The sequence below is a fragment of the Kogia breviceps genome, chromosome 3, assembly GCF_026419965.1.
Source record: "Kogia breviceps isolate mKogBre1 chromosome 3, mKogBre1 haplotype 1, whole genome shotgun sequence".
Classification (NCBI taxonomy): domain Eukaryota; kingdom Metazoa; phylum Chordata; class Mammalia; order Artiodactyla; family Physeteridae; genus Kogia; species Kogia breviceps.
In genome coordinates, this window is record NC_081312.1 from 142,671,191 (window position 1) to 142,698,353 (window position 27,163).

At 36.0% G+C, this 27,163-nt stretch overlaps 1 protein-coding gene across 1 annotated transcript in view; it reads left to right on the top strand.

The window, feature by feature from the left end:
- ADAM10 (ADAM metallopeptidase domain 10) overlaps window positions 1–27,163 on the top strand; it is a 111,439-nt gene that overhangs the window by 60,022 nt on the left and 24,254 nt on the right. The window contains exons 6-10 of the mRNA XM_059056235.2: window positions 1,917–2,066; window positions 6,319–6,411; window positions 9,783–9,966; window positions 22,262–22,425; window positions 25,664–25,847. Coding sequence (XP_058912218.1) covers window positions 1,917–2,066; window positions 6,319–6,411; window positions 9,783–9,966; window positions 22,262–22,425; window positions 25,664–25,847 — 775 coding nt within the window. The remainder of the gene's footprint in view (window positions 1–1,916; window positions 2,067–6,318; window positions 6,412–9,782; window positions 9,967–22,261; window positions 22,426–25,663; window positions 25,848–27,163) is intronic.

Sequence of the window (27,163 nt, forward strand, 5' to 3'; positions counted from 1 at the left end):
AGGTGTGTGAATAATGAAATGATCAGACACAGATACAGACTTTATAATATGTTTAAGTACATAAAGAGGAAGTTAAAAATTTCAGCAGAAAATTGAAAATGAACAAAAGAACCTAATAGAAATTATAGAATTGAAAAATATAACAGCAGAAACGAAGAATTTGATGGGCTTAGATCTGAATAGTACGTCATAAAAAAATAGGGTAAACCACTTAGAAACAAAAGTGTAGAAAATACAGAAAAGAGCTTAAGAGACATAGGTGATACATTAAAAAGGTCTAAAGTATGTGTAATTGATATCTCAGAAGGAGAAAAAATGAGAGTGAAATAAGGACAGATGGTGGCTGAGAATTCCACATATGACAGAGAATATCAAACAACAAATTTAGTAAACCCTGTAATTAGTGCAGGAAAAGTCTTTCGCAAAGAAAATAACACTAGCACAATATTAGAAAAGTCTAAAAACCAAAGAATATACTCTTAAAAGCAACCAATTAAAAAAGTCTAGTCACCTTCAGAGAAGCAACAGTAAAAATGACAGCTCATTTCTCATTGGAAACAGTTGAAACCAGAAGACAATGGAATGTGCTGAAACAGTAACTGCCATCCTAGAATGATGTACTGAGCGAAAATAGATAAAAGTACAATGAAGACAGTAACTAAGAGAACAGTCAAACATGGAGTTGTCAAGGGAGAAGGAAATTATAAAATGTGAGTGTAAATTTGGAATTGTGGCTTAAAATTTAATTAATTTAAGTTGAATTCTCTATTACTCTGTCATCAAAATTCACTTAACCATGGTGCTTTTAGATGTCAACAAATGTTTAAGTGCTTGGATTCAATAGCAGTGTTAATTCTTTAAACAAATACTTATTGAGTGTCTACTGTTTGCCTGCGAAGTGTGTGTTAGCTGATAGCAGTATAGTGAGACGCAAACACCGAGATAATTTCTTCTTTCCAGAACTCTCATTCTAGTGGTTGAAGTAATGGTGGTGGGCTGGGGACAGAAAATAAACAAATAACCACATGATAAACTGTAAAGGACATGGGTACATGGTTCTGTGAGGTGGTATGACGGGTGAATTGGTCTTTGCTAAATCTGAAGAAAAGAAATTAACTAGATCAGGAGAGACAGCATCACCATGTGCAAAAGACTGTGACAGGATGCAGACCGTGTGTTGGAGGATTGGAAAGAAGACCTATGTATCTGTAGCACAGAGAGTTAGAGTTGGGTAATGTAGTAGGGTCTCTCTGTGAAGTAATATGGAATGGGACGAAACTGGACAGGTAAGTAGAGGCTGCAGTGCTGACTGGGTGGTGTATATAAAGGATTTACGACTTTATCCTTAGAGCCATAGGAAATCATTGAAATACAAATGCAGGTGGGTAATATTTTCAAAATTGTGTTTTGAAAGGATTGCAGTATGAAGGTTAGATTGAAGGCCAGAAGTGGATAGAGGTAGATTCCCATCGCTCAGATTGCAATACTCTAGGTAATAAGTGATGGTGGCTTGGGCTAATGTGATGGAGCTAGAGGTAATGGGCAGATGCCCTAAGTATTTAGAAGCTAAATCTGACAGGACTGGGTGATAGATTGCGTATTAGAGGTGAGGTAGAGGAAGATATCAAAGTATTGTAAACTACTGTAAGACTTGCTTTATATTTACATATTAAATGGTATGTTTTGAAAATGTTTCAAAGTTAAAGAATTGCTTGAATAAATAAGTCATCTATGTAGTAGAATGTTATGAGACTGAAAATGGTGTTTATGAAGAATTTTTAACAGTGCAAGGAAATACCTATGGTCTTATATAATAAAGTAGAAAGTGAAATTGTTTATAATGTATATTCTTAATTATATAAAATTATAATAGTGAAGCATACTGATGATTAGAAATGACTCTTTTTGACATATAGACACCTCAAGAAGAACATGCTATTAATGGTCCAGAACTCCTGAGGAAAAAACGTACAACTTCAGCTGAAAAAAATACTTGTCAGCTTTATATTCAGACTGATCATCTGTTTTTTAAATATTATGGAACACGAGAGGCTGTGATCGCCCAGGTATTTATAATTTTGCTACTATTTTAGTTTTCATATTCTCATATTGTTTCATTATACCTGTATATTCCTCTAAAAATTAAAGTTAGTGCATATCTCATTTTGGAAAAATAAAGACTATGTATTTTCAATTGTGATACGAGAAAATATGTAAGATAAGAACATAAATAACTGAAAGACTAGTTAGGATATTTTAGTGTCATTCTAAAGAGAGATGTAAGAAAATGATTTCATGAAGGAGATGATGACACTGATGATGATGATGAGATGATGAGCTTAGCTTGGAAAAGAGGGTCAAATTGTCATTTGTGGTCTTAAAGGAGGGAAAGGTAGAGGAGTCTTTCCAATAAGAATATTTAATTTCTATTCTGTATTCTCCTTGTACTTAACACTTTCTAAGTTACATTACTATTTGCATTTGTGTCTTATTGAAGTATAAATTTTTTGGAGACACTCTTCAAAATATCCTTCATTTTGAAGGTATCCAGTGAGAGTTTGATGAATGCATTTTGAGTCCAAGGATTTGAGACTGAGAGGGTGGAGGTGTCATTAGTATAAATGGTAAACTCATTTTGTTGGTGGTGATGAACTTACTTTTAGACACATTTAAAAGCCCATGTACATGGTGATTATAGGGTATGAAAATGTAGAACTGGAGCTTGGGAGAGGTTAGCCTTGAGCTTTCTGCATGGAATTTAAGGGTGCAAAAGAGATAGTTAAAATAAGGGAGAGAGAATGAAATCAAAAGGGAAGGAACTGGGAGATAAAATCTCTATAGTGAATAGGATGATGAGGAGAAGCTATGGGCTAAAGTATAATAGTTAAAGAGGTAGAAGATAAAATAGGATTAGCCAAGGAATAAGCAAAGTTTCACAACAAAATGCATAACCAATAGTGTCATCTGTGGAGATACCAAAGAGAATGACTACAAAGTAATTAACTCGATGTATATGTATGTCAAATATACAATGTATATTTGTATATGTATGTCAAATCATGATGTACACTTTAAATATCTTACATTTTATTTGTCAATTATACCTCAGTAATGCTGCAAAAAAAGAGAGAATGATTATAAAGGTTAGCTGATTTTTAGTTATTAGAATATTATTGATGGACTTTAAGCAAGCTCTCAATAAAGTTGTGAGGGTGAAAACATTGTGAACAATAAGGAATGGGTTGGCAGGAGCAGTTAGGGTTTCAGGAGATGTGAAAAACAGAAAAAAAATGGTGTCTTAGGAATAATATGGAATATTTGAGTGAAAGGGGGATACATAAGAAGTTGGTCAGAAGAGGAAAATGATGCAGTGGAGAAGCAGTGTAAGATATGAGAAAGAAAAACTGATGAGAAAGAAAAACTGATGTGAAACAATGTCCTTGAAGATCCAGTAAAGATTGGGGTTAAGAATATAGAAAAGTTACTCTTTAAGGAAGAGTTATCATTTGAGGGAGATAGAAATGGATGAAGATAGAAAAGTTTGGGGACTTCTCTGGTGGTGCAGTGGATAAGACTCCGTGCTCCCAATGCAGGGGACCCTGGTTTGATCCCTGGTCAGGGAACTAGATCCCATATGCATGCTGCAGCTAAGGAGCCCGCCTGCCGCAACTAAGACCGGCGCAACCAAATAAATAAATAAATATTAAAAAAGAAAGAAAGAAAGAAAAGTTTGAAGGTTAAAAGAGCAGGAGATCAAGGTGAACCCTCGGTAAAGTAAGATGTCTGATCAGTCATCTGTGGAAAAATGTTTGAACTACCACTGTTGAGGGTGGAGAAGGAACAGTGAGAATTGGATAAGGGATTGCTAGGCCAAGCTGAGGGTAGATAGCACAGATTTATAATGGACTTTATCAGCAGTGTTATGATATTCTTTATCATTGTTTGGCAACCTGGGCTACTTTTGAAATTATTATTGTTAATGCTTTTACTTGACTATTTATGTTTATATAATTTCTTTGAAAATAGTTTTGAACCTATATATATATGCATGTTTTCACATAAGTGGTAGCAAGAGTGCTTTTTGTAAATGAAGGTGGGAAGGTTGTATATAGAGTGGTTTAGAAGCCAGAGTGTTAAGTTGGGAGTCAGCTAGGAAAAAGAGGATCTTTTTGTGTTCTATTACCCTGTTTACCCCTTCTTAGAATTTAGCGAAATCTGAATGTATGTTATTTATATTTGTATTACTTCCTTCCCTTTTTCCCCCTCTAGAATAAATCTGTAAATTTATAGGGACCTTCTCAATTTTGTTTACCCCTATACCTCCAGCACCTAAAACAGCACCTACCATATAGTTAAATGGTGGACAAAACTTACAGAATATGTACTAGTGCATCAATGGAAAGACTAAAGTCAGAGAATGACTGAGTGTCCTGATATTATCAGGGAGGTATTCACAGAAGATGTTTGAGCTGAGTCTAAGGGGTAGATACCCTAGGCATAAATAAGGAAGCAGCATGCGAAAAGGCATGGAGGTATGACACTGCAGGATGGATTGAAGAAACCAAGTTTTATTGGCTTGGCCAAAAAGTTCGTTCAGTTGTTTCCATAAGTTGTCACTAGTAGTGCTTAATTGTCTTTAATTTCATTTGAAACAATTTTGTTAGATTGTATTGTGACAGCTGTCAGATCAGCATGCATTAAAAGAAAACCTATCAAAATTGGTGAATTTTTGTGTAGCCATTTTAATATTGAAGATGGAAGAAAAAATTTGGCATAGTATGCTTTATTATTTCAAGAAAGGTAAAAACACAACTGAAACGTGAAAAAAGATTTGTGTAGTGTATGGAGAAGGTGCTGTGACTGATCAAACGTGTCAAAAGTGGTTTGCGAAGTTTCGTGCTGGAGATTTCTCACTGGACAATGCTCCACGGTTAGGTAGACCAGTTGAAGTTGATAGCAGTCAAATCGAGACATTAATTGAGAACAATCAATGTTATACCACGTGGGAGATAGCCGACATATTCAAAATATCCAGATCAAGCACTGAAAATCATTTGCACCAGCTCGGTTATAGTAGTCGCTTTGACGTTTGGGTTCCACGTAAGTTGAGCGAAAAAAACCTTCTTGCCCGTATTTCTGCATGTGATTCTCTACTTAAATGTAACGAAAACGTTCTGTTTTTTAAAACAAATTGTGATGGGCAATGAAAAGTGGATACTGTTCAACATTGGTCCCCAACCTTTTTGGCTCCAGGGACTGGTTTTGTGGAAGACAGTTTTTCCACGGGTGGGGGTCGAGGGATGAGTCAGGCGGTAACGCGAGTGATGGGGAGCCGCAGATGAAGCTTCGTTTGCTCGCCCACTGCTCACCTCCTGTTGTGCGGCCCAGTTGCTAACAGGCTGAGGACCACTACTGGTCCACGGCCCAGGGGTTGGGGACCCCTGCTGTACAATAATATGGAACGGAAGAGATCGTGAGGTAAGCGAAATGAACCACCACTAACCACACCAAAGGCCGGTCTTCATTCAGAGAAGGTGATGTTGTGTAGATGGTGGGATTGGAAGGGAGTCCTCTATTATGAGCTCCTTCTGGAAAACCAAACGATTCATTCCATCTAGTACTGCTCCCAGCTAGACAACTGAAAGCGGCAGTTGACGAAAAGCGTCCAGAATTAGTCAACAAAAAACACAGAATCTTCCATCAGGATAACACAAGACCACATGTCTTTTTGATGACCAGGCAAAAACTGTTACAGTTTGGCTGGGAAGTTCTGATTCATCCCCTTCAGATTTCCATTTATGTGCACCTTCAGATTTCCATTTATTTCGGTCTTTACAAAATTCTCTTAATGGAAAAAATTTCAGTTCCCTGGAAGACTGTGAAAGGTACCTGGAACAGTTCTTTGCTTGAAAAGATAAAAAGTTTTGGGAATGGAATTATGAGGTTGCCTGAAAAATGGCAGAAGGTAGTGGAACAAAATGGTGAATACATTGTTCAATAAAGTTCTTGGTGAAAATGAAAGATGTCTTTTATTTTTACTTAAAAACCAAAGGGACTTTTCGGCCACCCCAATATATGACTGAGGCAAGAGTGCATGTTTGGTTTTGGCCAGAGAAAAATATGGAAAAGTCCCTGAATTTCCCTTCTCAGTTCCAGCTCACTAATCTTTTTCATCCTTTCATCTAGTATATGATACTGACATTTTAAAATTTGAATGTGGTGGAATATGAATAATTCTTGATTTGGGAAATGGAAATTCACAGTCTTTTTCACATTTTGACATTGCCTCTAAAATGTCTTTTTTTTTTAAATCAATAGATATCCAGTCATGTTAAAGCGATTGATACAATTTACCAGACCACAGACTTCTCTGGAATCCGTAATATCAGTTTCATGGTGAAACGCATAAGAGTAAGTAAGGAATTTCAATAGTTAAGAACATTAAGAAAGAGAAACAATAAGGATCATGTTTACAAAAAGAAAAATGCTTGACTTTTATTTCATCTTCATGCATTAAATAGTTAAATTGTATTTGCTGATTCAGGTTATCTTTACGTTTGGGTTTTACACACACACAGAGGGGATACTTGGGTTTATGACTTAAATCTATAGGGCTTTAATCTGGACTGCAGAAGAGGTATGGTAGAAAGTACTGTTTTCTATCTATCTGATTAACATACCAGTTAGAAAGTGCTCTAAGTAACTGCAGATACTGTACTTGACATTTTTCTCCCTGATATTATTCCCCAGTTTCTTCAGATTTGCCTTATGCAGTATATTTCAGTGTGTCCCATTTGATGCTGCAGCGGAGGGAAGGATAGATACAGTGGTTAAATACAATTGGAAGTTGGAAAAACACTTAATACTGTTTCCTCTTGAAATTTAACAGTGCACACTAATGTATTTCAAGTTTTGAGAAATCCTTTGGGAAAGAAATCCATATTTTTCTAAGCTAATTTAACCTTTTTGTATTAACATCAGCTGAAACTCCAAAGACCTGCAGTGCACATTTTGAGAAATGCTGATCCAGAACTACTGATTCTTAGTTTTAATGTTATAAATTGTTAATAAGTAAATATTGTTATTAACAAATTGGACTGTTTCAAAAATTTTCTAAATATGAATTCTTTCCAAGTATAAAGCTTTTAAGAATCTGAGTTTATAAGCTAGATAACCTGGGTTTTAAAAATCATCGTTTTACAAAAGTACTTGCCACAGGGTTTCTTTATTAAAAAATTTTTTTTAATGGCTTTTATTTTTTTTTTAATGTTATTTATTTTTTGCTGCGTCACATGGCTGTGCGGCGTTTTTTTGGCTGCGCCGGTAGCTTGCAGCATCTTAGTTCCCCAACCAGGGATTGAATCCAGGCCCTTGGCAGTGAAAGCACCGAGTTCTAACCACCAGACTGCCAGGGAATACCCCACAGGGTTTCTTTATATTTTGTGCTTTTATTCTTCTTAAAATATGGTTGAGTAGATTATAGTTTTAGTACACATGTGTAATATATTTTAAAAAATAGCTGAGGGCTTCCCTGGTGGCTCAGTGGTTGAGAGTCCGCCTGCCGATGCAGGGGACACGGGTTCGTGCCCCAGTCTGGGAAGATCCCACATGCCGCAGAGCGGCTGGGCCCGTGAGCCATGGCCGCTGAGCCTGTGCGTCTGGAGCCTGTGCTCCGCAACGGGAGAGGCCACAACAGTGAAAGGCCCGCGTACTGCAAAAAAAAAAAAAAATAGTTGAAAGTGGTCCTTTCTTTTAGAAGTGACATGATTATATATTACATTGGATTGCCTTAAGGTGAAATATGGTTTGATATACTGTATAAGAACTGTTTGTAATCAATTGCTTTCATGTACTTTGAGAGCAATATAAACCTTTAAATGAGCAAGTAAAAGTGATAAGTGGTATAAGTATTGCTATTTAGTAGACAGAGTAATGAAATGCAAAGTAGTGAAAAGTAGAGAACACCTGAACAAATTTTAGTGAAACACATTTGTTTGACTAAAATAATTTGCATTATGAAGAGATGCATGTATATAAAAGAGTTTTGTGGCAATTAGTTGTTTTTCAGGCCTTTAACTGAGATTAAAACTTTAGTTTAAATGTCATCAGTTGAAGTTTGTTTGTGACCCATTAAATAATTTGAAATTTATATTTTATAAGCAAATATTTAAATATTAATCATCCCGGGCTTCCCTGGTGGCACAGTGGTTAAGAATCTGCCTGCCAATGCAGGGTACACGGGTTCGAGCCCTGGTCTGGGAAGATCCCACATTCCGCGGAGCAACTAAGCCCGTGCACCACCACTACTGAGCCCTCGTGCCACAACTATTAAAGCCTGTGCGCCTAGAGCCCATGCTCTGCAACAAGAGAAGCCACCACAATGAAGAGTGGCCCCCGCTTGCTGCAACTAGAGAAAGCCCGCATGCAGCAATGAAGACCCAACACAACCAAAAATAAATAAATAAATTTATTTTAAAAAAATTAATCATCCCATTTTTAATATAGGTAACTAAAATTTAGATGCAGTTTTTATTTGTAGCCAATATTACAGAAGTATCAGAGAATTTCATTTCTGCGTTTAGTGGGAAAAAGCGATATGCAGCATGTCTCTAAGCATGGGCTACCTTTAATATATAGTGTTTTTGTTTTTGGATTTGTGTGTGTGTGTTTGTGTGTTAGATGACCATAACTGATTGTTTCTGGTTAATTGTTTATGGATGAACCAGATGGTCTCATATCTGTCTTTAGGCAAATTGCCTTCAGTGGTGTTTCTACCATCCTGTTTGTAAGCTCCTTGGTTTTTACTGAAGGATGTGGATCCTAAAAAGACCTATAGTTTTCATTTTATTAACTGTAATAGCCTAATCACTGATATTTTCAATAGACTGAGATTTCCCTTCTAAGCAATGTTTACTCATACATATTCCTTTTTATTCTCTACCAACAGTCTTGTATGTAATTCTCTGACTTACTTGGGGAAAACCAAATTGTTCTAGGACTTCAAAGCTTAGGCAGAGGTCTCTGAAAGGAAGCAGTGAGTAGTAAATGAAAGCTTTTGTTTTAGTTGAAGTTTGGTATCAGAACTGATTATTCACATTGTGATGGAGGAACCTGCACCCAGGAGTATAGTAGCTAAGTGTCCAAGGAAACATTCTGGAGGAACTCAGCTTGAAATAGTAAGAGAAACGAATTGGCAAAGAAAAAAAAAATTCTTGCTCACATTCAGGGGAAAAAATTGAACTTGAAGTTAGTTGCGCTTGACTCATGATTCTAGGCAAGGAGAACCAAGAATATGATTTGTCTGCTGAATTGACAGTTTAGGGTTCAATATCTCTTTTATGTTTTACTAATTAGCTGAAATATAGGGTTTTATGTCATACTTCTCATCATATGTAGGAGATTAGCACTAAAGGAGACTCATCAAATGATTAAATTGAGAAACTGTACTTCCTTATTGGAAATTTTGAAAGCAGAACTTGTTTTCCCATCCCAAGTGTTCAGTGTTCGGGAATATGTGAACACTTGCTCAGAAATGTAATATACTCAGTTTTAATTCCCTTACCCGTCCATCCTTCCTTCCTTCCCTCCTCCCTCCCTCCTTCCTTCCTCCCTTTTTGGCTTCTATGATTAGCTCAGGGATGGAGGTAGTGGGAATAACTGTAGAAGCTTTAATTTAGGCCTGACTTCCTTGAGCCCCAAGCATATTGTCCAGGTAGATACTACTTAACACTAAGGCTCTGCTAACGTTGGTTGCTTGTTAAAATCATTGTTTTGGATTTTAGATCAACACAACTGCTGATGAGAAGGACCCTACAAATCCCTTCCGTTTTCCAAATATTGGTGTGGAGAAGTTTCTGGAATTAAATTCTGAGCAGAATCATGATGACTACTGTTTGGCCTATGTCTTCACAGACCGAGATTTTGATGATGGTGTCCTTGGTCTGGCTTGGGTTGGAGCACCTTCAGGTAGTTTATCTAAATATGTCTTGACTTACTACTTGAAATGAAAAGCAGTTCTCTTGATGGATTGAATTTTACAAAGTATAGGAGAAAGTGATGCCTGTACAATATCTAAATTTACACATCTTGAGTTAGGCAGAATTCATAAGCATAATGTAAATGGAAAAATAGTTGAAGCAGCTTTTTATTTTGAAATGAGTAAATGAGTACTAACAGGGAGATATGCTGACATTTGGTACATTCAGTAGCTGAAATAAATAATTTTATGGGAAAAAGTGGTACTTAGTTCTGAAATGAAAAGCAAAATATTAATTTTTTCACAAAAGTTAATGTAATTAATTAATTATTTGGGGAGGTAGGGGGATGGGGAGAGGTTCTTAGAGTCAAAAGGGGAAAACTGTGTTCTTGCTGCTTCTGCCCTGAGATAAAGAGCAGAGAAATCCTACTCAGGAATAGCAAGTAGAAAGAAAAGAAAGACTGCCTTTATTATTATTATTTCTCACCTTTATTTTAACAAAAGGGAAGTGTTGCCTGAAAAGAGATGTGGGCAGGAGGCCCAGTACCCATAGCTCCACTGGCTTGACTGCATGGCCCCACGTTACGCTGGGGTTTCTGCCTTAGCCATGAAAGCTGCTGTCACTGAGGAAACTGGGATGGGATAATCCCCTTGCCATGCAGACGGGGTGGGGGTCTGTGATTCACAGTGTAATAAGTTCAGTAGCCTACTTTAGAGAAATACAAATTGATGAATTGAAAGATGAGTGGAAAGAATCCTGGACTCTTTGAATTTAAATTTTGCCATATAGAATTTGATCAGTAGTCTATCATCTTCTGAGCTATACACAGCAGTTTCTCCTTCTGATACATAATTTCTGTCTTTTTCAAAGAATCAACTTCTGCTTTATCCGGGGCAAGACAGGCTTTTCTATTCTTAGTTTATTCTTTGGTTTGTTATGCATATTTTAACATCTTTTAATACTGTATTTTTGCTTTTATACTTCTTGTGCTTTTTTTTTTAAAGCCAGCAATGAATATCCTTTTTAGTTTCCAAAGCTTTTGCTTTCCACATTTTAAAGTGTACTCAATTTCATGATGTCATTAAAGTACAAGTTTATGTCATAGGCTGCATATATCATAGTGCAGTATTTTTGTATATTTGTCCTTTACAATGATCTGTGCTGGTTTTGTGTTACTTCCGTTGTCAGCAGATTGTACAACTCACTCTTTCCTATGATAATTCACATGTTTTATAACTTATATTCTGAAATTTCTTTTCCCCTCCTTGGTTAGTTGGATAATTTTATCACAAAGTTTATGGTCCCTTCTCCTTAATCATCAGTAAGTACTGTGGAAACTCAGGGATTCATTTTTTCTTTATATATTACTGTTAATATATTTGCTCTTTAAGTGTGCTCCATGGACTAGCAGCATCTGTATTACCTGGGAACTTGTTAGAAATGTAAATCCATGGGCCTCACTCAGGTCTACTAAATCAGAAACTCTAGGTGTGGAGCCCATCAATCTTTGTTTGAAGAGGCCCTCCAGGTGTTTCTGATGCATACTAAAATTTGAATACCACCATCTTAATATTTTTGCTCACAAAATGTCTTCTGGGCAAATGACTGGATGATCTCAGACTAAAAACTTTCTGCCATTTTGCATTTTCAACTCCAGACTGTTTTCATTAAGAATGTAATGGTCCTGAGAGAGCTTGGTCAAATTTTCCTGAAACTTCAGATATCCTCATGTCTACTTAAAAAAAAAAATAGACTATATATTTAGAGCAGTTTTAGATTTATAGAAAAAATTGAGCAGATAGAGTCATCTCCACTACCTTCCTATATTATTAACAGCTTACATTAGTATGGTACCTTTGTTACAATTAATGAACCAATATTGGTACATTATTGTTAACTAAAGTCAGCCCATAGTTTATTCAGGTTTCTTTAGTTTTTACTACGGTCCTTCTTCTGTTCCAAGATCTTGTCCAGGATACCACAGTACGTTTAATTGTCATGCCTCTTTAGTCTTCTTGGCTGTGATGGTTTCTCAGACTTTTCTTGTTTTTTTATAACCTTGAAAATTTTGAGGAGTATTGGTCAAGGATATTGTAGGATGCCCCTCTGTTGCATTCTTTTTGATGTTTTTCTCATGATTGGACTGGGGTTATGGGTTTGGGGGGAGAGTTTTTCTTTCTAGTTGTTTATGATATCTGGACTACTTATTTTATGAAATGCTGCTTATTTTATTGATGCAGCAGTTCTGGATTGAAAATGATGGGCCACATTACTTGTATTTTTGTCATCGTGTTCTTCATCTGATGCCCTCTTCCTTTACTCTGTGTTAAACCCCTAACTCCAGCTCTCAGAAGCCTTTTTCTAAGAGCTTCTGGGGGAGGGGCTCGGCAGGAAGAATGGGGCCAGAGTGGCAAAGAGAAGGGATCTTTGTTCCTTTGACACAACATTTTCTAGAATAAAATACCTGCGTTGACAGCTTTCTTCTTCACTTCCCTTTGCCCTTAGACTACCTGAACTTAGTTTATTTGACCTACGTTTTATTTTTTTTATAAGGAACTTTATGTATTTGCTCTTACTGATTAATTGAGTTCCGTTATGAGGTGTAGGTTATTTCCTCCATTATACAGGTGGATTGGATTCAGAGACTTTGTCAACAACCCAGTATCTTACAGAACCTCGAATCTGGACCTTTTGATTCCAGGTTTTGTGCATTTGGTAGTTATTTTACTAGGTATTGTTATAATGTGACATCCTACTTCTATCTTTCTAAGACATTTCCAAGAAGAAGTTGAAATGTTTCCTGCACCTAAGCAGAGATGGAATCTATTTCCTTCTTTCTTAAGAGAGATGAGTTATATCATAGTACTACTCTATATTATTTAAGCATCATTTTGGGTAATTGTCAAGGCATAATTAGAAGAGCACTGGTTTGGGAACTAGGAGACGGGGTCCTTGTCTGTTCTGTCTCTGTAAATTCAGGTAAATCATTTTGCTTCAGCTTGTTTATTTTTTGTTGTAATTTCTTCTGTCTTTGCCCTTCCTTTGATACTTCATGTTTCTGCATGTAGATATTAGTAATGCTTGCTGTTACACTATTTTTTAAAATAGCATTTTATAGCTGATGTGTTCAGCTTGTGATGTGTTACTGTTTCTCAATCTTTTTCATTTTTATTTGGCCTAATTAATTTCTGTTGTATCATTTAACTCTGCAGCTGTTTCACTATTCAAATATATGGTGGTGGAAAGGATTTTGTTTTGATACTGTTGTGTTAATTTTTGCAGAATAGTTACTCAAATTCTCTGTAGTCCTCTTCACTGACTCAGTTAAGCTGGGAAAAGCAATGAGGGTTAAAACATTTGAATAGTAGGTTTCTTGTCTTTAAGTCTTGTTTATGCTACTTTTTATTTGTTCTTTTAAAATTTCTTATTGTGGTTGGGTACTGCCTTCAGTTACCTTAATGAGAAAAACAGTACCTCCTGCCCCAACTCCATAATAAATAGAAACAGCTTGTGAGCTGGGATGACTTGGAGGCTTCCACTTGAGCCCCAAAAAGGGAGGAGTCTGGTCTCCAAAACAAAGATAGTCTTGAATATGAATCTAGAAAGATTACTCTAAACTTCTCTTTATATAAACACAGTTCTGTGTTAAGCAGATAATAGCCTCTTATTTTAGAGACTGAAACATTGGTTCCTTAACAAAGTAGATTCTTTATATCAGATAATCCCTTTGTTCTACTTCATTTGCTACACCTTTCTAACCTGCTTTTGAGGGGCCTTTATTTTTTGGTTTATTAAGGCACATTCTGCTCATCTGTTATCCCTCTTAATGTTATCAGTTAACCCAATGAACATAGTCTCAGTTTGCCAAGTCACTGAAAAAGGCTAGGTCTGGAGTTCATCTCCAGAGCTAATCCTGAACCATTCAGTATTCCTCTGACCATTTGTAAAGAACATTTTTTGAGACATTTGATTCGGTAGAAATTGTCTCTTCTGTTTTTCTTAATTTAGAAATTTTAGTTTGACTTTACGTATTAGAATTTAACCACGTGCAGAGCTGAACATGAGGTTCTCAAGATAACCCACAGCCTATTGAATTCTTTTTTTTTAATCATTCCTTCTACTTTAATTAGTTGATATTCTTTTTTTAAATTTATTTTTTATAGGGCAGGTTCTTATTAGTTATCTATTTTATACATACTAGTTTATACATGTCAATCCCAATTTCCCAATTCATCACACCACACCCCCACCACCACCCCCTGCCACTTTATCCCCTTGGTGTCCATACGTTTGTTCTCTACATCTGTGTCTCTATTTCTGCCCTGCAAACCGGTTCATCTGTACCATTTTTATAGGTTCCACATATATGTGTTAATATACGATATTTGTTTTTCTGACTTACTTCACTCTGTATGACAGTCTCTAGATCCATCCACGTCTCTACAAATGACCCAATTTCGTTGCTTTTTATGGCTGAGTAATATTCCATTGTATATAGGTACCACATCTTCTTTATCCATTCATCTGTCAATGGGCATTTAGGTTGCTTCCATGACCTGGCTATTGTAAATAGTGCTGCAGTGAACATTGGGGTGCATGTTTCTTTTTGAATTATGGTTTTCTCAGGGTATATGCCCAGTAGTGGGACTGCTGGGTCATATGGTAATTCTATTTTTAGTTTTTTAAGGAGCCTCCATACTGTTCTCCATAGTGGCTGTATCAATTTACATTCCCACCAACAGTACAGGAGGGTTCCCTTTTCTCCACACCCTCTCCAGCATTTGTTGTTTGTAGATTTTCTGATGATGCCCATTCTAACTGGTGTGAGGTGATACCTCATTATAGTTTTAATTTGCATTTCTCTAATAATTAGTGATGTTGAGAAGCTTTTCATGTTCTTCTTGGCCATCTGTATGTCATCTTTGGAGAAATGTCTATTGAGGTCTTCTGCCCATTTTTTGATTGGGTTGTTTGGTTTTTTAATATTGAGCTGCATGAGCTGTTTATATATTTTGGAGATTAATCCTTTGTCCTTTGGTTCATTTGCAAATATTTTCTCCCATTCTGAGTGTTGTCTTTTCATCTTGTTTGTAGTTTCCTTTGCTTTGCAAAAGCTTTTAAGTCCCATGAGATCCCATTTGTTTATTTTTATTTCCATTACTCTAGGAGGTAGATCAAAAAAGATCTTGCTGTGATTTATGTCAAAGAGTGTTCTTCCTATGTTTTCCTCTAAGAGTTTTAGAGTATCCTGTCTTACATTTAGGTCCATTTTGAGTTTATTTTTGTGTATGGTGTTAGGGAGTGTTCTAATTTCATTCTTTTACATGTAGCTGTCCAGTTTTCCCAGCACAACTTATTGAAGCGGCTGTCTTTTCTCCATTGTATATCCTTGCCTCCTTTGTCATAGATTAGTTGACCGTAGGTGCGTGGGTTTGTATCTGGGCTTTCTATCCTTTTCCATTGATCTGTATTTCTGTTTTTGTGCCAGTACCATATTGTCTTGATTACTGTAGCTTTGTAGTATAGTCTGAAGCCAGGGAGTCTGATTCCTCCAGCTCCCTTTTCTCCCTTGAGACTGCTTTGACTATTCGGGGTCTTTTGTGTCTCCATACAGATTTTAACATATTTTATCCTAGTTCTGTAAAAAATGCCATTGGTAATTTGATAAGGATTGCATTGAATCTGTAGATTGCTTTGGGTAGTATAGTCATTTTCACAATATTGATTCTTCCAATCCAAGAACATGGTATATCTCTCCATCTGTTTGTATCATCTTTAATTTCTTTCATCAGTGTCTTATAGTTTTCTGCATACAGGTCTTTCGTCTCCCTAGGTAGGTTTATTCCTAGATATTTTATTCTTTTTGTTGGCAGTGGTAAATGAGAGTGTTTCCTTAATTTCTCTTTTAGATTTTTCATCATTAGTGTGTAGGAATGCAAGAGATTTCTGTGCATTAATTTTGTGTCCTGCTACGTTTCCAAATTCATTGGTTAGCTCTAGTAATTTTCTGGTGGTATCTTTAGGATTCTCTATGTACAGTATCATGTCATCTGCAAACAGTGACAGCTTTACTTCTTCTTTTCCAATTTGTATTCCTTTTATTTATTTTTCTTCTCTGATTGTCATGTCTAGGACTTCCAAAACTATGTTGAATAATAGTGGCGAGAGTGGACATCCTTGTCTTGTGCCTGATCTTAGAGGAAATACTTTCAGTTTTTCACCATTGAGAATGATTTTTGCTGTGGATTTGTCAAATATGGCCTTTATTATTTTGAGGTAGCTTCCCTCTCTGTCCGCTTTCTGGAGAGTTTTTATCATAAATGGGTGTTGAATTTTGTCAAAAGCTTTTTCTTCATCTATTGATATGATTATATGCTTTTTATTCTTCAGTTCGTTTATATGGTGTATCTCATTGATTGATTTGCATATATTGAAAAATCCTGGGCTTCCCTGGTGGCGCAGTGGTTGAGAGTCCGCCTGCCGATGCAGGGGACACGGGTTCGTGCCCCGGTCTGGGAAGATCCTACATGCCGCGGAGCGGCTGGGCCCGTGAGCCATGGCCGCTGAGCCTGCGCGTCCGGAGCCTGTGCTCCGCGATGGGAGAGGCCACAACAGTGAGAGAGGCCTGCATACTGCAAACAAACAAACAAACAAACAAACAAAATTAAAAAAAAAAAAAAAGAAAAATCCTTGCATTCCTGGGGTAAATCCCACTTGATCATGGTGTATGATCCTTTTAATGTGTTTTGGATTCTGTTTGCCAGTATTCTGTTGAGGATTTTTGCATCTATATTCCTCAGTGATACTGGTCTATAATTTTCTTTCTTTGTCTGGTTTTGGTATCTGGGTGATGATGGCCTCATAGAAGGAGTTTGGGAGTGTTCCTTCCTCTGGAAGTGTTTGGGAGAGTTTGATAATGATGAGTGTTCGCTCTTCTCTAAACGTTTGATAGAATTCACCTGTGAGTCTGTCTGGTCCTGAACTTTTGTTTGTTGGAAGATTTTAAATCACAGTTTCAATTTCATTACTTGTGATTGGTCTGTTCATATTTTCTATTTCTTCCTGGTTCAGTCTTGGAAGGTTACACTTTTCTAAGAATTTGTCTATTTCTTCCAGGTTGTCCATTTTATTGTCCATAGACTACCATATTGTGGTAGTCTCTTAGGATGCTTTGTATTTCTATGGTGTGTATTGTAACTTCTCCTTTTTCATTTCTAATTTTATTGATTTGAGTCCTCTCCCTCTTTTTCTTGATGAGTCTGGCTAAAGGTTTATCTGTTTTGTTTCTCTTCTCAAAGAACCAGCTTTTAGTTTTAATGATCTTTGCTATTGTTTTCTTTGTTTCTATTTCATTTATTTCTGCTCTGATCTTTATGATTTCTTTCCTTCTACTAACTTTGGGTTTTGTTTGTTCTTTCTGTAGTTCCTTTAGGTTTTAAGGTTAGATTGTTTATTTGAGGTTTTTCTTGTTTCTTGAGGTAGGCTTGTATTGCTATAAAATTCCCTCTTAGAACTGCTTTTGTTGCATCCCATAGGTTTTGGATTGTCATGTTTTCATTGTAATTTGTCTCTAGGTATTTTTTGATTTCCTCTTTGATTTCTTCAGTGATCTCTTGGTTATTTAGTAATGTATTGTTTAGCCTCCATGTGTTTGTGTTTTTTAGGTTATTTTCCCTGTAATTGATTTCTAATCTCATAGCATTGTGGTTAAAGATGCTTGATATGATTTCAGTTTTCTTAAATTTACTGAGGCTTGATTTGTGACCCATGATGTGATCTATCCTGGAGAATGTTCCATGTGCACTTGAGAAGAAAGTGTAATCTGCTGTTTTCGGATTGAATGTCCTATAAATATCAATTAAATCTATTGGGTCTATTGTGTCATTTAAAGCTTGCATTTCCTTACTAATTTTCTGTTTGGATGATCCGTCCATTGGTGTAAGTGAGGTGTTTAAGTCCCCCACTATTGTGTTACTGTCGATTTCCTGTTTTATAGCTGTTAGCAGTTGCCTTATGTATTGAGGTGCTCCTATGTTGGGTGCATACATATTTATCGTTGTTATATCTTCTTCTTGGGTTGATCCCTTGATTATTATGTAGTGTCCTTCCTTGTCTCTTGTAACATTCATTTTAAAGTGTATTTTATCTGATATGAGTATTGCTACTCCAGCTTTCTTTTGATTTTTATTTGCATGGAATATGTTTTTCCATCCCCTCACTTTGAGTCTGTATGTATCCCTAGGTCTGAAGTGGGTCTCTTCTAGACCGCAGATATATTTGGGTCTTGTTTTTGTAACCATTCAGCAAGCCTGTGTCTTTTGGTTGGAGCATTTAATCCATTCATGTTTAAGGTAATTATCAATATGTATGTTCCTGTTACCATTTTCTTAATTGTTATGGGTTTGTTTTTTAGGTCCTTTTCTTCTCTTGTGTTTCCCACTTAGAGAAGTTCCTTTAGCATTTGTTGTAGAGCTGGTTTGGTGGTGCTGAATTGTCTAGCTTTTGCTTGTCTGTAAAGCTTTTGATTTCTCCATCAAATCTGGATAAGATCCTTGCCGGGTAGAGTAATCTTGGTTGTATGTTCTTCCCTTTCATCACTTTAAGTATATTGCTCCACTCCCTTCTGGACCGCCAGGTTGTGTCAGACCCCCCAGTTGGGAAGCCTGATGTGGTGCTCAGAACCTTCACTCCAGTGGGTGGGCTTCTGTGGTATAAGTGTTCTCCAGTTTGTGAGTCACCCACCCAGCAGTTACTGCATTTGATTTTATTGTGATTGCACCCCTCCTACCATCTCATTGTGGCTTCTCCTTTGTCTTTGGATGTGGGGTATCTTTTTTGGTGAGTTCCAGTGTCTTCCTGTTGATGATTGTTCAGCAGTTAGTTGTGATTCCAGTGCTCACGCCAGAGGGAGTGAGCACACGTCCTCTACTCTGCCATCTTGAGCCAATCTCCTTAATATTCCTCGAATTCTTAACCTGTTTAAAAGTGTAATTAAAAGGCTAGGAGAATTATGTCATTAAAATATTACATCATTAGAATAGAGGGCACTTAATATTGACATTTTGTAGAGGTCTGGATTGTCCCTTGCAGGATGTTTAACATCTTTGGTCCCTACCCATTATATGTGAGTACTGCTCCCCAGACTTGACAGATAAAGAAATTCCCTCAGACATTTCCTAATAATCTATCTGGGAATGGTACTAATGTCAGCTTCAAAATTACTGCCCAGATTAATATTGTATGGTCAGCATGATACTATTGTTTTAGATATTTAGGCCTGCTCACATCAAAACTTTATTTATGGATTCTGTCAAGGTAGTATACTACCCTGTAGTTTGTATAATTTTTTTCTTTTGGGGGAGTCTTTTTTAAAGTTTAAGACTGATATTCTGTGACTAGCTTTCACACTATCCTGTAGATAGAAAAATGTCATACTTCTTTGTTGGTCACTGAGTCCTCCATCCATCAATAATTGCTTTTGACTCAAATTAAAAACATTTTATTCTTCTCATTACATAATTTCTGTTTTTCAGTAATGACTATATGTAGTAAAATCTTAAATTTACAATGTAAAGCAATTACCGAACTTGAGTTATGGCTTAGCTATAGGTATTTATGATATCATTAATTGAGTTTCTGGCATATCAAAACTGGTTGCGTATTTAAAAAGTTAAACCATGACTTATAATATTAGACATAATATTTTATTTCTTCCTGTATAACTGAATTATTCCAACATATGCTATTAGTCTGTGTAACAGATAATAAACTTTCTAAGTAAACAATAGTTATTAAAGCCAAAAGCAGTTAAGATGTTGAACAAGATATGAATTATAAAGACTATATTTCAGAATAGTACACTCAAGTTTATGTATGATCTTCCTTTAAATTAGATAGACCTTAAAAATACATAAGGTATATTAACCAGAGTTTTTAATATATGCTGCTTAGTTTTTTTTTTTTTTAACTGATAAAGATTTGCAGCGTGGAGTCTTCTATGTTTAATTCAAGTTTGACAGTACTGCATTGGACCAATTTGCATATGACAGATCTTTGATGAGGCAGGATATTAATTTACTATTTGTTTAAAACTGTAATATATAGACTGTAATTATTACGTACAGAGCGCTTATTTCTATCTTTTCTAGTTTCTAGAAATAGTGATACAGTCCTTAGGACTCAGCTCCAAAAGTAGAAGTAGCTTAAGAGAATATATTAAATATTCATAAATCATTTGCTGTTTTCTTTCTATCCAGTTTTTGGTGTAGAAAATGTAGTAAGTTTTAAATATAGAGGTTCTCAGTCCTTTGCTGGTTAAAATCTGCATATGAGTTAGCCTTTCAGCTTAGTTTTCTGTGAAAGCACATTATCATTTCTGCTTCTTAAATTGTATCCTAATAGTCATTAAATTTATGATTTGTTGCTATGTATTTTCTAATATTAAAAGGAACAAGGCAGCAATTGTAGTGTCATGCCATTTGTGTACATCTTTTTTGAATTGCTTTCTATTATACACTTTATCAGAGATTATAAATGTTAGACTTGTAAAAATGGTTTAATAACTTTGTTGTGGGCTTCCCTGCTGGCACAGTGGTTGAGAGTCCGCCTGCCGATGCAGGGGACACGGGTTCGTGCCCCGGTCCGGGAAGATCCCACATGCCGCGGAGCGGCTGGGGCCGTGAGCCATGGCCGCTGGGCCTGCGCGTCTGGAGCCTGTGCTCCGCAACGGGAGAGGCCACAACAGTGAGAGGCCCGCATACCACACACAAAAAAAATAACTTTGTTGTAACTTTATGTGTAGTAGAAAGCTAATTTGAAATAATTTGATCAGTTATCAGAATATCCTAATCCATGTGATATTTTAATTAAAATAATTAAATAGAGTAACCTCTTAAATCTTAATGTAAACCAAAGAACTTCTCACTGAAAGTCTTTAATAGTTATTTAAAATACTGTGGTCTTCTCAGTTTAGTGTACATAAAGACAATGATTGGCCAGCCAGTTTCTGATTTGCTGTTGTTCTTTTTCTAATTTCTTAAATTAACTGTCTTTAGATGTGAAAGCACTTTCATTTCGGTCTTAAGCTCTGATGTTCAGGAACTGTAAACGAACAGGTGAACTACAAAATTATTTAATATGTATCATATAAGTAAAAATGAAGATTTTTCTTTTAAAATTTGAAAGTATCCTCAAGGCATGTTGGAAAATCATAATTCAGTTTTTTGAACCTATTTTGAAAAAAAGTTCAAACTTGCCAGAAGGTTGCAAGAGTAGTACAGTGAACTCTTGATAGATTAATCAGTTAAGATTTTGCCACATTTGCTTTCTCTCCCTTCCCACCTTCTCTCCTTCATTCCCTCCTCCCTTTTTTTTAACCCACTTGACATATTTTTTCCTTTTTTTAAGCTTTATTGAGAGATATGTAATTGACAAAATTGTAAGATATTTAAAGTGTACAGTGTGGTGATTTGATATTTGTATACATTGTGAAAGGATTCCCCCTACCAAGTTAATTAATACAACCATCACCTCACATATTTACCTTTTTCCTTTTCGTGTATGTGAGAATGTTTAAGTTCTATTCTCTTGGCAAATTTCATTTATACAATACTGTGTTATCAACTAAAGTCATCATGTGTTACACATTAGATCCTCAGACCTTATTCTTCTTATAACTGGAAGTTTGTACCTCTATCAGTCTCTCTCTGTTTCCCCTACCCCCAGCCTGTGTGACCACTAATTCTTTTCTTTTTTTAAGAATACATTGTATGTTGCCTCTCAGAATAGTGAATCACATATTCCTTTGCGTCACTGCTATTATTGGTAGCAGTGACTTTCTCAGAATCTCTTTGAGAATATTGTGTTCAACTTTCATTTAACTTAAGTATAAGTTGTTTTTTGTTTGTTTTTGTTTGTTTTTTACAAGATGAAGAGGTGTAGGATTTGACCCAGTGTAAATGCTGAAATATTTAAATTTAACAGACTCTTAAATATTTGTTTTGCTAAATTAATGGGAGAAAAATTGGGGGACATTTTGATTATGAAGAGGAACATTTTATAAGGACTTTGTGTTCAACCCTGGGAATTTATGTGTGCCATTAAAACTTTTATTTGAAATGACTTCCTAACCTTGGACCAAAGAAACTTTTGAGTATTTGATATACATGTGTACCAATTTTGGACTCAAAATACATATAAAATGTTTCAAGTTAATATAGCGTATATAAGAAAATTATCTGGGTGGAAATAGATGCTAATTTTAGCCATCTTTTGTTTTGAATTAGGAAGCTCTGGAGGCATATGTGAAAAAAGTAAGCTTTATTCAGATGGTAAGAAGAAGTCTTTAAACACTGGAATTATTACTGTTCAGAACTATGGGTCTCATGTACCCCCCAAAGTCTCTCACATTACATTTGCTCATGAAGTTGGACATAACTTTGGATCTCCAGTAAGTATTGCTTAATTATTACATTTTTTAAAAGTTACTAATCTTTCATATTGTGTAATTTTTGTTATTGTTTACAGTGAAAACAAGTACACATGAATATTTAGTTTTTATATGTCAGAACACAGTAATGTACTTGACCATAATACTGAAAAGGAGGAAGATAGAATATTTGTAATTAAAATAAGAAAATAAGCACAACAGTGCCAGAATTCTATGAAAGCAAGGAATTTTGTCTGTTTCATTCACTTCTGTTTCCCCTGACCTTAGAATAGTGCCTGGTACATGATTCATTCAAATATTTATTGAATGAGAATCACTTTTCATTGCTTAAAGTACATTTTGAATGTTAACAAATTGTGGGGTTCTTGTTTGGTTTCTATTAAAGCATTATTGGAGTTTACTAGTTTGTCTTTCTCTACTGTGGAATGAGACTGTTATTTTAAAATCTTTTGGTATGAAAAATTTGTAACATACATAAAAGTAGAGACAAATAGTACGGCAAAGTCTTCCGTTCATATCCAGGACACAGGGGTCAGCAACCTTTTTCTTTGGTCTACTAGTAAACATTCTAGGTGTGGGGGACAATATTTGGTCTCTGTTGCATATTTTTCTTTGTTGTTGTTTTTCTTTTTACAATCTTTTAAACATGGAAAAACCATTCTTAGCTTAGGCCATATAAAAACAGGCTGTGGGCTGTGATTTGCCAACCTCTGATTCAGATTCAACGATCACCAAGATTTTGCCACATCTCCTTTCTGTGTTTCTTTCTTTTTCTTCGTAAGGTGTTAGAATCAAATTCACTCCCCTTTCCACATTTCAGTATGCATCTCATAAAAAATTAGACATTTTCTTCCATAACCACCATGTGGTTATGATACCTGACAAAATGAGCAGTTCTTTGTTATCATTTAATACCCAGTTCATTGTATTGATTTTCAAGTGAATTGAAGATTAATACACATGGAAATACAAAATACTGAAAGATATTCTGTCTTTGTGATTTTGGTGTGTCTTACTAAAGTAACAAGTTTGGGAAAATTTCATTTGAAAACTGCATATAAATTCATTACTTCTACCTTATCACTTGTAAAAATGGAAATTTTTATGAGTTTAGAAAAACAATTGTAATCTCATAGCTTAAAATTCTCAAATGCTCTTATCTAATGTTCCCCCAGTTTGTAAAATATAAGTACCCTCTCACTAAGTTGCAAGTCTTCTTCTAATTTCAATCAGAAATGGATAGATAATCAGTACCCTTGGATAAAGTATTTAAAATGTGTTGAATCTCTCTACCTCTTATCTGCTTTTGTGATATGTTCTAAAAAGAGTAATTGAAATTTTAGAGATGAGCAGAGAACTCTTGTTAATTTGCATTTTCAAGGGCAGTTAAATGTCCTCGACTCTCCCAGTCACCTTCATCCAACCCTTACCAGGGGATTTTCGTACCCTTCCAACTACTCTTCTGTTCGTTAGTCTAGGGCCTCTCAAAGTTTAATGTGCATACAAATTACTGAGGATCTTACAGTATAGATTCCATTTCAGTGGGCCTTTGGTCGGGCCTGAGTGTCTGCCTTTCTAAGATACTCCCAGGGGATGCTGCTGGTGCTGGTCTGTGGGCCATACTTGGAGTAGGATATCTAGTCTGTTCTCTTTTCAATTCCCATCTAATCTGTCTTCTGCCTGGTTGCCAGAGAGGTGTTTTTTAAGACATTAATGTAATATTAATTATTGCTTATTGTTGAGCAGATAAATTGGTTCACATTTTTTTGCCTACCTTGCTATCTTTTCCTATCATACCAGACTACTTCTAATGTTTCTGTCATGCTCAAATACACCTCATCCCTTTGTGTATGTTGTTCATGATACCGTACATATAGATAGTAGGTACTTAGTAAATATGTATTAAGTAATTTAATAGTGAGATCAGCCAGACCATGAACTCCTGAGCCTGTCTCCCTTGACATTTTTATCTAAAATCTGTCTTTATCTCTTCTGTCATGTATCTGTATTATGATAATGTTACTTTCTCTCTGAGTGGTTCACTCTATCCCTTATATTTATTTATCCTATCCTAAATGTTTATTGCATACCTGCTGTTAACCACTTTATAAACTTTGTTGTGGGGAGTTGTAAGCATAAATGAGACAAGTTCCTGTCTCTCGGTATGAAAGTTTTAATGTATTGACTCTTAGCAGATGAATCTTTGTCTAGGTGTATATAGTTCTTTTTTTTTTTTTTTTGATTAATTTATTTGTTTTTATTTTTGGCTGTGTTGGGTCTTCGTTGCTGCACTCGGGCTTTCTCTAGTTATGGTGAGCGGGGGCTACTCTTCGTTGCAGTGCATGGCCTTCTCATTGCAGTGGCTTCTCTTGTTGAGGAGCACGGGCTGTAGGCGCACTGGCTTCAGGAGCTGCAGCACGTGGGCTCGGTAGTTGTGGCCTGCGGGCTCTTGAGCACAGGCCTCAGTAGTTGTGGTGCGCAGGCTTAGTTCCTCTGCGGCATGTGGGATCTTCCCGGGCCAGGGCTTGAACCCATGTCCCTTGCATTGGCAGGTGGATTCTTAACCACTGCGCCACCAGGGAAGCCCTAGGTATAGTTCTAATCGGTCTGATCATGTCACTTCTGTTCACAATTTCCAATACCTGCTGATATTGCTAATACAATTTCCTTATCTTAGCATTTAGGTTTTTCCATAATTTGTGTCTAAGTGTAATTCCAGTGCTATTTCTTCTTCCCTGTCAAATTAAGTCATTTTAAAAAACTTTACTTCTGCCAGGAAGCCAATTCCTTTCCATTTCTGCCTATTGAAATCTTGATCCATGTGGTTATGTAATGTAAATTAATATGGCCCTTTTGTCAGGCAGTTTGGCAGTATGTATCCAGGCCTTTAAAATGTTTGACCTTTTAACTCAGTAACTCTGCCTCTGGGAATCCAACTAAAAGAAATAACTGCAGAATGTGTCAGAGATTTATGTAAATTTCAAAAGAAGAAATAAAAATAAAAAAGGTATCCATTGCAGTTATACCTTCACTGATTTTTTTTCTTCCCTTCTGAGACAGTGACCCCTAAAAGAGCAAATTATCTTCCTTTTCACAGTCTAAAATAATTGTAAGATCTACTCTAAAGGAGAGTCCACACGCTTCCATTTTTCTTCTGATGAGAAAATTACATTTAATCAGATGACCTGAAAACCTTATTTTACTTCCTGTTTATGTAACTCTATATTCTTTTTGACAGCATGATTCTGGAACAGAGTGCACTCCAGGAGAATCTAAGAATTTAGGACAAAAAGAAAATGGCAATTACATCATGTATGCAAGAGCAACATCTGGGGACAAACTTAACAACAATAAATTCTCACTCTGTAGTATTAGAAATATAAGTCAAGTTCTTGAGAAGAAGAGAAACAACTGTTTTGTTGGTATGTATATTTTCCCAGCATTTTATTATGAATATTTTGAAACATTCAGAAAACTTGAAAGAATTATATAGTAAACACCTAGTATGTTCCTACCACCTATATTTTACAGTTGTTAGCACTTTAATACATTTGCTTTATCACACTTGTCAATCTTTTCATCTCTCAATCCATATTTTTTTGTTGCAATTTAAAGTGCATTGTGGATATCAGTATACTTCAGTCCTAAGCACTTTAGCCTACATAAGTAGAGTTCAATTTAAGTAAAGTTCAGTATTGTTTGTGGTGTTTTTGTTTTTCACATAAGTGCAATATACAAATCTTAAGTCCACCATTTTGATGAGCTTTGACAAATACATTTACCTGTGTAATCTAAGTACCCGCACAACATTTCTGTCACCCCAGAAAGTTCTTTCATTTCCTTTCCCCATCAATCTTTGCACCCCTCCTGCAACCATTATTCTGATTTATTTCTCCATAGATAAATTTTGCTTATTTTATTTCATATAATTGGAATCATACAGTTTGCACCCTTTTGTGAAAGGCTGCTTTCACTCAGCGTACTATTCTGAGATTCATTATTAGTTGTGTTTTTTTTTTTTTTTTTTTTTTTTTTTTGCGGTACGCGGGCCTCTCACTGTTGTGGCCTCTCCTCTTGTGGAGCACAGGCTCCGGATGCGCAGGCTCAGCGGCCATGGCTCACAGGCCGAGCTGCTCCACGTCATGTGGGATCTTCCCAGACCAGGGCACGAACCTGTGTCCCCTGCATTGGCAGGCGGACTGTCAACCACTGTGCCACCAGGGAAGCCCTCATTATTACTATTTTGTACCATTTTTTTTCCCCACTGAATTATATGCATTATATGAATATATCACAGTTTGCTTATCTACTCTCCTATTGAATGGAACACTTGGGCTTTTTAGGTTTGGGCTAATATGAATAAAGTTGCTATGAATTTTTTTCTTACTGTGGTAAAATATATATAACATAAAATTTATATTTAAACTAATTTTAAGTGTACAATTCAGTAGTATTAAGTACATTTACAGTATTATGCAACATTACTGCTTTTCCATTTTCAAACTTTTAAAATCACTCCAAATAGAAATTCAGTAACCATTAAGCAATAACTCCTATTTCTTTCTCTCCCCGGCCCCTAGTAACCTCTGATCTATTTTGTGTCTCTGTGACTTTGCCTATTCTAGGTATCTCATATAAATGGGATAATGCTTTTGTATCTGGTTTATTTCACTTAGCATAAAATTTCCAAAATTTATACAAGTTGCAGCATGTATCAGAATGCCATTCTTTTTTATGG